Genomic DNA, 11523 nt, shown 5'->3' on the forward strand with positions numbered 1-11523 from the left:
GAGAGCTTTGCTTGATGAGTTCCAAGTGGCCAATTTTCAACTATCTCAGCCTGTGGTGAAGGACAGTGGTCACTGGATTTGCCCGAAACCTCCTTGGTACAAAATTAACACTAATGCAACAGTTTTTGAGCAGCAACAAGCTACCGGGGTGGGTGCTGTGATTCAGGACCATGAAGGCCAGGTTGTAGCAACGTTAAGTAAGAAATTGTGGTATCCTTTGGGACACTTGGAGGTCGAAGCTATGGCTTTGGAAGAGGCTATAGAATTCGCATGGGATGGGGTATACGTGATGCTCATTTTGAATGCAATTTATTAATGGTTTCGAATGCTGTGCAAGAACTATGTTGTCCACCAGTTGTCATCAGTAATATTGTTTGGTATGCGTCTTAGAATAAAAGATTTTCGCATTGTCCAAGTGTTGCATGTTAGGCAAGTAGGAAATAAACCAGCTCATTTGTTAGCTTAATATGCTAGAGATTTAGATTCTTATATAATTTGGGTAGAGGAAAATATGATTTTCATTGAGTCAGCTTTGGCTCACGATGTATTGAATTTATCTTCATTTGAATAAAGTTACATGTCTTTACATTAAAAAAAAAAATGTCATTTTGTTAAGTGGATTAACAAGTAATTATGTCATGTTCTGTTTTACTTTACACGGCAACTTTTTTTATTATATATATATTTTTTAAAATTTCAACATATACCATTTTACTACACGAGAATTTACTAATTAAGTTAACTAGAACCTCCACTATTTTTTATTTTATTTTTTATGTGCATGAATAAAGATAAATTGCTAATATGATTAATTAATTCCACTCCACAGCCTTAGAACACACTATAGATCGAAATGTTTGAATTCGAACACTAGTCTGTTGTTCCTCCTACAGCGTAAGTTCCACAATATTGTAACCAGCTTTCATGGTAGATCATAGTTATAGTGGACTGCCTGGGAAAGTTGATGATATGTTAGGCATTTTTGCAAGGGCAAAGAAAGGGTAGGTGATTTTATGTAAGGCATTCCTGCAAAGGGCAAAGAAAAGTAAGTGATTTATATTGCTGTAGTACCTTAAAACGGTTCCAAGAGGGATTGGCAATGCCAATACCACAATCTTGAAAAACATGCACTACTGACCCTAGGCTGGAGAGAGAGAGAGCCTAGGCAGTCACTAGTAACATTTAGACCCCAAAAGACTGAACTTCCCACACAGGAATACAACCCAGGCAGATATGCCAATTTTTTATTTTTGGCCCAATGTGAAATGGAAGGAACTTTGCAAAGCCTAGTGCACGAGGTAGTAAGATCTTTTACAGTTCTCCACTGTGAGGTTAAAATTCTATCAACCCATTTTGAAATGAGTGGATTAAATTCTACTAAATCATCAACATTTGAACAAATATTAACTATCATCATTTAGATACCTATTTAAACTATTGATGATATGGCAAAATCCAATCAACTCCATTCAAAATTATGAATAAAATTTTAGGACCTCCATGGTGAAGAAACGCTAAGAATTCTATAGGATCTTAATCCTTCCACAAGAACATACGACCAGAATAGAAAGATTAAGCTGCCACGAAAAACAGTGCTCATTCACGAGTAACCCTGAAAAAGTATAGCTCTCTTATATCATGCATAGATATGACAAAATGCAGAACATAACCATAATGAAGGGACATCATTTGAAAGGCCTATTATTAGTCTATTATTGTTATGTCCAACCATTCCAACAGGTATATTTCTTGTCTCCCTGATTTCGACAACCACAAAAACTCAGCTGAACAAAAAAACACATACGCATCTTGTAAAAAAACAAACATATTAAAAAAGAAGAAGAAAGACTTTGATCCAAGGGATTACTACCAGCACCAATTCAATCAGAGCCCAAGACTGAATTAGAGCAGATATCTGTACAAATTAGATGGAAATGACAGCTTAATGTATGAAATCAGCCATATATACATCATAAAATTCTACAACATACAGATACCATAGCAGCACTTTCTCGTTGCTAAAGCTAAACCCTCACCACTAAACAATGAAAATTGCAATGCTTCCTGTTTGTTGCCCGTCTCATTCGAAAATTATCTTGTCAGGAATACAGAAATACATCACATGCTTTCAAGGATCCTTCAACACGCCCTAACTTTCCCTGGCGCCCAAAAAATTGGTGAACGCAAGAAACTGGCATGATCTTTTGTAAAAGTCAAAATTTGCACTTTGATAAGAGCAAGTGCATAATAATTATCAACTCTGCGAATCAACACTTTCTATTTACAGAAGAATCTTGTCATACAGTCTCATGCTAAAACATTTATAGGTTATTTACTTTAGTAGGTCAAAGGGGACAGGTTACAAAGTTGAGGTTTCCCACAAAGTCCGAAGGTTTTGCAATAAATTGGTCCCCTTTCCTTGAAATAAAAGGGTATATTTGCAAGTAGGAAAAGTCACCTGCAAATCTTCAATACCACTACTGCACAAGAAACAGAGGAAGAATGTACTGTACCTGTCAGGAGGAAAAGAAAACTGACGTCAGAGTCAAAGTGATTAAACCAACATGGTCAAAATTTATATAGGTAATAAATAGGTCCTCTGCTTGGTAGAATGTCAGCCAATTTAAAAACTAAGGAGAGAAGATTTGTTTTTTTTTTTTTGGAGGGGGTGGTGGGGGGGGAGATGTCTATACATCAAATAATTTATATTAGACTACTACAATAATTTTTTAAATAAACATTAGTATTATATATAGCAATTCTTGGTTTCTAAAGGTCCTAGGCAAGCACGGTTTGTTAATTACATGCTTGCTTAAAACTGGGAAATCAGACCAGTCCATCTGAGACCTGTACCCTAGGTCCCTAGGAGGGATTAGTTACACCCTCAAAACCGTTCTACCAAAATATTGAAAAAACCCACTTGATCCAGAGTTGAAACCATCAACCTACAAAACTGTCCATGGGTGTTGCGGGTTTGGACATCTTTTTTAACCTCAAAATGCTGGCATTCGAACAAATTTTTCCCCCCCCCCAAAAACACTTAGACAAAGATAATATATCACACAAATCTAGTCCCTCCCTTTGTTCTGAAAATCGATAATCACAATGCCACAGTCCCACTGTCTTTTGGAAACCCTAAAATGACTAAGTCCTAATCACTGATCACCCACTTTGCCTTATGTTTCATCCTTATACACCACTATGTGAAGCTTTTATTTTTGGCGAAAATACCATTCTAGTCCCTATATTTTGGGGTTACAGTTAATTTGGTCCCTTCATTTTGTTAATAGTCAATTTGATCCCAGTTATTTTCAATTTAAGATCAATTTGGTCCTTACAGTCAACAACTAACGAAAAATGCTTAAATGACTAACAATGTGCACTTTTTTTTTTTTAATAAGTAATAAGCTTTATTGATATCAAAAAGGGACACCCTAGCTTGGTTTATTGATATCACAAGAATCAAGAAAAACAAGAGAAGGGAACGATTGGTTTCACAAAGCAAACACCAATCCAATAAAGTTCTAAAGAAAAATAGCTTGAGATCGGGTATGGATCTCTCGTTATCTTCAAAACACCTACTATTTCTTTCCTTCCAAAGATATCACATTAAGTAATGGAGAATAATTCTCCATATATTCCCATTTCAATGACGACCAAACCGGCCTAGCCAGCAAGCTAGAATCCCCACAATTGATTGTGGCAACTTACTCCAAATATACCTAAAACCATAGACCACAAATCCATAGCAATCGGGCAATGAAGATTGAAGAAAAAGATGGTCAACCAATTCACCATTACACTTGCATATATAACACCAATCCAATATCCAAATATTCATTTTTCTCAAATTGTCAATTGTCAAGCATTTTCCCAAATTAGCAGTCTAGACAGGCTACTCAAGCAAGGATCTTCTAATTCCAAATGCTTCTCCAAGGAAAACAAAAATCAATAGAGCCCGCTAGAAGACTATAATAATCTTTAACCATAAAACCCTTATTTCTATCTGGTTTCCAACACATCTTATCCTCCCCAGCCCCCTTACTAAGAAGCCATATACTATAACCATGAAGCTCAACACAGCCTCCATTTCCCGAACATGAAAACCCCTAAAGAAGCTTACATCCCAAAAAAGTACCCTATTAGTGAACGTCATAAGCTCAGCTACACTTTCCTCCTTTATCTTTGCACTGTTGGCATGTCTAATGCTGACGTGTTTAAATTTTAGCGTCCATATCAGAACTTAGATGGCAAAAAATACAGCCACATCAATGTTCATAAAATAATTTCTTCTTCTTCTTCTTCTTCTTCTTCTTTTCAAATTTTATTCTTTTCTTTATTTGTTTTTAAAAAAATTTCTTGCAATTTTCTTGGTAACTAAACAAATTTTCATTTTCATTTTTACTTTCTTAGTAACCAAACAGTATTATATGCAATTAGGTTCACCACCTCAAACCCAGATCCACCACCACCAATCCCAGATTACCACCACCTCATCAGTTCAGCACAACCGATACCCCAAATCCACCCCTACCAAACCCAAATTATCACCCCCTCAACAGTCTAGCACCACTACCAAATCCAGCTCCACCACTACCAAACCCAAATCCACCACCACCCAACATCACCACCTAACCCAAATCCATCACCAACAAACCCTAAAATCAAATTTCAACCACAACTCAGATATATTTTGAACCATCAAACAACCCAAACTCCCACACCATCACAGATCGAAGGAGAGACCGATTAGGTGAGTCCACGAAAAGTAGAGACAAATGGAGAGAGAGAGGTGACCATCTCAATGGTAGCTCGTGGCGATGAATGGTGAGGAAGGATATTGACTGACCAACTTGGTCCTTCTGGGCTTCATCAACAATGGTGGTGCGAGTAGATGGACGGGACAAAAATAAATGACTTTGAATGTGCGTTGTGAGCCAGAGAATTGTTGGCTTGTTGCTCATTCGGTGTTTGTTTTCAAAAAGATAGTCTGAAAAATATTACAAACGTATTTGATGAATGTTACAATACTTTTTCTGAGTTAATGAATGTTAGTATTATGGCTATGGTTTTATTATTCCCATACGAGGAATTAATTTTTATGTTTTTGTTTAGTTTTTAATTTAATTTTTTATTTATAAGCTGATGTGGTATTGTTTAATGTTGATTTGAATTTTTTCTTATTATTTTAGCAGCCACATCAACAATAAGCATGCCAGCAATACACACCGTTAGCCACAGATATTTTCAGTTAGTGAGTTAATGGTAGGGATCAAATTGATTGTAACTCCAAAATATAGAGACCAAAATAGTGTTTTCGCCTTTATTTTTATAGTAACTGATTATGCACGGGTGATTTCAATAAGGAAAATTTCTATCTTTCTGTCATTTGTTGCCAATCATATTTGTAAAAGAGCATGTAAAGAATGAATATATGCATATGCAACAATTGTACAACAACAACAACAAAGTCCTAATCTCAATTTTTTTGAAGTTAACTACGGATTCTCAACAGATTAGTCATAGTACCATCATTCATATGCAACCATGGTACTCTCATTAATTAACGGCCACTGAGTAGAAAACCTGGAGCTACATACAATTTGGAAAGAATTTTCTAATATTAACTATTACAAGAATTTTGACATGAAATTTATTCATTGGTTAAGCAAATTCTATTGAAAAAGAGAAACAGTACATAAGAACAGACCAATAATAACAACAACAACAAAAACAACTTTAAAAATTTAAAAAAAAAAAAAAAATTGTGATTTAAAGCTTGTATGATATTGTTGGTCATGCTTTTAGATTAACATATCTCATAACATTAACCTATAAAATATTTACTGTAGATGTTTACTAACTTCATTCTTTTATATTTCACCACAATATCCAATGAATCATATCTACCAAAATCTATCATTGGGATCTTGACATATCAGCCAAAGCTAAAACTTTAAACCAAGATCATAAGTAGGGCTCACCTGTAGATAAAGAAGTTCCTGAACTGCCAGTACTACTATAATGCATAAGAGAGAATGCAATTGACATCATGATCACCAACGTTTGCGTGCATGATATCTACCAATAAAATATTTGCTTCCCCATTTGGAATTAAAGCAAGGCATGAAACAAAGAGCAGGATAACTGCCATCTCTCCAAGAAAATACTGAAAATAAATAAGATTGCCAGTGGCTTCCTCCATGCAACTTCAAGCAAGGTCCAGTTTATCTACTCAGTCTGAATCTATTGAGAGACAAACTCGTTGTCTCACAGACCGTGGCTGGCGAGGGAAGGAGAAAGGGCCATCTGAAAGTTTCCTACTACTTGTTCTATTAGACCCAGTTTCATCATTCCCATGTGCATTTATAGCAGCTGCAAAGGACAGAATTAACTAAATGATAATCAAAGATAAAAGTAGATGGAAAATGCTAACATTGCAATCAATTTTGCAACAGAAGGCTTACCAACAGACATGGCAATGAATGTGATTATGCCAATTCAACATAATAAATTAATGTCTAAATTTCTTTTTTGTAATTGATGATACATTAACTTGTAAGCTTATGTAGTAATATTTGTAGTATCCTTAGCATCACTCAAAAAAGGAACAAGAATGTAAGAATTGTCAACCAAGGGACATAGAAAACCCATCATTCCTAGATTTTGATAATTTTATAACATAAATAAGGTTAGCCTCATTATTCCCCTTCCATGGATATTTGAAAACTTTAGCATTTAAGAGACTCTGAACTAGGACAAAATCCCATCTAGATGGGGTTGCTAAAAGCGTAGAGAACATTCCTTATCCCTGAACTAAACAAAAAGGCTTTATCCTATCAATAAACCAGGTAACTATAGCTTCAAGGGAGAACAGGATAATTTTTCTGTTTGATTCTTTGTAAATTTTTAAGATTATTAGTGCTCATCATCGTGAACATGAAGTAATCTTCTTTTTGAATAAAATTCTATGACCTATCAAAGAAAAGTTGTACACAGATGAAAAGCTCACCTGTCATGCTACTCATGCAGGGAGCAGAAAACCCAATTGAAGGTAACATTTCATCCAATCTCCTCTACCAAAAAGTATAATATCCCAAGCATCCTATTCAAACTGATCCACCCCAGAAACACTGAAACAGGTTAATTTTGGGGCACATATTAAGGATATGATGCCCATGTCCGGTCATAACTTTTTTGTGTGCAAATGGAAGGGGCATCCATTAAATTTCGTCCAATCTCCTCTACCAAAAAATATAATATTACAAGCATCCTATTTCAACCTGATCTGCCCCAGAAACACTGAACAGGTTAATTTTTGGGCACATATTGAGGATATGATGCCCATGTCAGGTCATAACTTTTTTGATTGCAAATGGAAGTGGCATCCATTAATAAAAGTCTGAGATGGAATAACATTTTCTTATTAACTTACTGACATGAAAGTGACCCGTACAGATATTTTTTTACAACCCTTAAATCTCTATGATATAATTATTAAAAAGAAAGACAGCTATAGCACAAGTTAACATGCTTAGCAATTCAGTTTCATTTCAGTTCAGGCCCCTGAGGAACACAAAATAAAGTTTTTGACTGAAATTCTAAAAATACTAAAAATTTCTTATTGCTAAGAGGTGATAATGGTTAAAATATAATGAAGACGTAATTTTGAAGGATTCAAATCATATGAAACCTGAATACCCTTTTTTATATAAGTAATAAAAAATTTACTAACTCAAAAGATTTGAGTCTCCTAAAGAAAAGTATAAAACTTGAATTCCATTACGGCATAAAACTTTTTTATAGGTCCATTATGATATAAAATATTGCTTTCAGAAATGTAACATTTATTAGACAAAGTCTTCTACCTTCATTTGAACCACTCTGGTTTCTCAAATCTAGTCCATTTGCAGCTGGAGACACTGCAGGAACCTCAACATCACTGTTAGCACCTTCTTCGCCTTTTCTTCCAACCCTAAGAGAAATCCAATCCTCAAAACCATTTGATGCAGAATGTTGGTGGTCCCTATTAGATTGCTCCAACATATCAGCTGGTTGATTTGGAAGGAAATTTTGAAGTGAGGGGTCCTCACTAACAAATGCCAAGGGATTCTCAACCAAACCATTATCTATTTCATTACTGTTATGGCAAGCAGAAGAATTTAGGACCTGTCCTCCAGAATTTACAGTTAACCTTGATGCTCCTCCAATACAGTTCATTGGTGCTGAAGACGAAATTGAAGTATGCTCCAAATCAATAAAAGCATCTGAGACATCTGAATCAGTGCCAAAAAGTTGGAGACCAGGACCTGCTTGAGTACCTGAAGAATATGGCCAGTGTGAGAATCCAATTTCATTGCCACTGCCGTTGCCGTTGCCACTGGCATTGTGATTAAAGAGACCCAAACAAGAAGTCACATCCGCATTAAGAGCTGAATCTTCCACAAATGAGCACAAACGGTCATCCTCTTCTTCTGAATCACTGAGAACTATGATGGCTGCATCCTCTCTTAGTGCAGGTCTACTATTTAAAATTCCAAAAGCAGGGTCAGAATTATGAGGAATGGAATTGATCTCAATTCCATCAATAGTACAGATATCAATATTCCCACCACGGTCCTGACTAATACTTGGGTTTTCATCATCTTTGTCACTTCCAGTGGAACTGCTGGACATCATTATCACATTCAGGTCACTATTCTCACAATTTTCTTCTTGATTCCTGGAGGAGAGGACGATATGCTGATGCTTGCTAATTGTAACCCCATTGTGATTCCTCTCCATACCTATTTTAAGATTTCTATGTTCTTCTATACCATCTTCCTGCTTGATCTGCCTTAAGGATTTCAAATTGGAAGTAGCTTCATCTTTAGCAATGTAGAGAGAACCATCAGGGAAATGCCATTGAGCAAGATCACTATATTCACCTCTAGTCTTTGCACTCCAAGAACCATCAGGCTTCACATTGATCTCCGTCATGTCTTCTCCACAGTTTCTCATCTGTCCCACCAAATAAACAGTAAATAATGTTTCTTATTCTATTAGTTGTCACAAAAACTATAAAACTCAAGAATTTCAGGATGTCAACTACAAGGACTACCATAGTCGTAATGCGATTGAAATAAGGGTCAATGATGACGTCCTCCAAGGAGTAGTTCTTGAGGCAAATAGGACATTGCCACTGCAACCACAGTAAATTAATAGTTTATATTTATGAAGTTTTACATAAAACAATTACAAATGATCATTGAAAATTGCAAACCACTCACCTTCCTAGAGCGTTCATTTAGCTCCACAAAAGTTTCAAGATCAAAACAACCCATGTGGACACAAGGTTTGAATCTACCAGCTATCTTCATTCTAGAGCCACTCATCTGTGAAAATGAAATGAAGACAACTCAGGAGGCAAAATAACTAACGAGCTCTAAATTGCACATATATCTACATTAAACACTTCATGGATTTTCTCATAAACCAACTAGAACACAAACAGTCCTCATTACCACTTTCATGAAACACAATCACACCAGCATGACAATGGTTTCTTAATAGAATCAGAATCAAGCTGGTATTACATTTAGAATAACGTCCCATATGATTCTGCAACAATGATGGCCTCCTTATGTGTAAGGATACGCAGTTCACAGCTGATAACTAAAGGCACAGCAAGTAAACAGATATCAGTTTGAGTATGTAGAAAGATTTTGATATCTTTTTGGCTGATGAGCACATAAGATGCCAGAGAATGGTCCACTTCCACTCTGAGGCTGAGGTGATAACTGAGGTCAGCAATTACCTGATAGTATACCTTAGCACCCTTATATGATCCTACCCTTTCATGGCCTTAATAGGCCACAGCAAAACATAGATCATACTTGTTGAGTCCAACTGTTAAAATTATGTGGTTAAATAATTAAATTTACCATCTCCTAATAGCTTAAGTTTTTGGGAGAATCAGTAATTTAACATGGTATCAAAGCAAAAGGTCCTAAGTTTGATCTTTGCCTCCTCCACTTTACCTTCCATTTAAAATCTCATGTGTTGGGGCTCACCTATTAAAAGGTAGTTTGAGCAAACACGTGAGGAGAGTGTTAGAATTATATGGTTAAATAATTAAACTTACTATCTCCTAATAGCTTAAGTTTTTTGGAGAATCGGTAATTTAACACCAACTACCATTCAAATCAAAGCCTATGCTATTTAACAACCATTAAAAGATGTAGGAGCTTTTCTAGGTCATGAACTCACATTCCCAAGTTTATAAAATGTTCAAAATATTCGAATTTTCCTCAGAATAATCAAAATTAGTAAAAAGCATCATTAAACACAGCACACACAGCAAAGAGCTTCATAACATGAATATACTAATTGTGCATGAACATAAAATCACTACAAAATGAAAATTAAAGAGGAATTGAGCACAACAAAAGCAAATGGGTTAGATGAAGTAATAAAAATGATCACTTACAGGGCAGCGAAGATTAACTGTAATTGAATCAGCAATGACTTCTACATCACTATCACTATCGTTATTTGCTGCAGGAACCCCACCACCAGTACAACGACGAACACGGGCAAGTGCATCCTCAATAAGCTCACCATCTTCTTCTCCAGGAATCAAGTTGAGAACCTAGGCATTGATTGAGGAAAAAAAAATTTAATTAGTGAGATGGCACTGAAACCTAAACGTTAAGAGGGAGTCAAGTGGGGGGAGAGAGAATAGCACAAAGAAGAAGAAAGATAAAGAAACATGGAATTAGGAAATGAACTTCAAGAAGCATTGTACCAAGGACTGAGATTAGATAACACAAGTTCACTACTTACAAATATATTTAGTGAAAAGTAACAGTTTACATGAAGATATGCAAGAATAACTCCTAATAACTTACATAATGAATATGACTACTTAATGAAAAAAAGTTTCCTAAAGATATTAAGACTCTGACTAATTAGTTTTAACGTAAATATAGCATTTACTTGCGTACTAAGGGATGAAACAGAGCACATGCCATTTTATTATAAATTTAGTCCGATAGGTATAGACTTTTTTTTTTTTTTGCATACTAAGGGATGAAAGAGAGAAATTACTTCCCGTTCATGATGATGAACACAAAATATCTTAAGAAAATACAAAGAATCATAGAGAAAAACAGTCTTGGAACTCAAGAATAGAATTACAATGCGTAAAACCCACATGCGAGACCAATCAAACAAGTTTCAAATCAACAAGGATTGCAGCTGATCAAGCGATCTCTCAATACCCTCAAAAGTTTGCTATTATATTCCTCCCATACTATACATCAAACATAACAAAGTAAGGTTCCAAACTTCCGATGAGTTTTTCCCAAACCAATACCTCCACCCACAAGATAGGTCCGCTACCATTGACGGCAACACCCAATGAGCCCCATATAGCTTAAAAAATACTCTCCATAAAACATATGCAACATCACAATGGAGCAACAATTGATCCACTGTATCCCCAATGTACCAACGCATACAACACCAGCCAATCTATAAGAA

General features: G+C 35.6%; 1 protein-coding gene across 1 annotated transcript in view; it reads right to left on the minus strand.

Annotated features, from left to right (window-relative positions):
* Positions 1–1809: 1809 nt before the first annotated feature.
* Positions 1810–11523, minus strand: part of LOC111999446 (E3 SUMO-protein ligase SIZ1) — a gene marked incomplete in the record, with an annotated part of 24973 nt that continues 15259 nt past the window's right edge. Inside the window, 6 exon segments of the mRNA XM_065777604.1 lie at positions 1810–2513; positions 5985–6375; positions 7869–9000; positions 9101–9181; positions 9270–9374; positions 10469–10630. Coding sequence (XP_065633676.1) covers positions 6236–6375; positions 7869–9000; positions 9101–9181; positions 9270–9374; positions 10469–10630 — 1620 coding nt within the window.

Source organism: Quercus suber, unplaced genomic scaffold (genome assembly GCF_002906115.3).
Source record: "Quercus suber isolate HL8 unplaced genomic scaffold, Cork oak 2.0 scaffold_160, whole genome shotgun sequence".
Taxonomy (NCBI): domain Eukaryota; kingdom Viridiplantae; phylum Streptophyta; class Magnoliopsida; order Fagales; family Fagaceae; genus Quercus; species Quercus suber.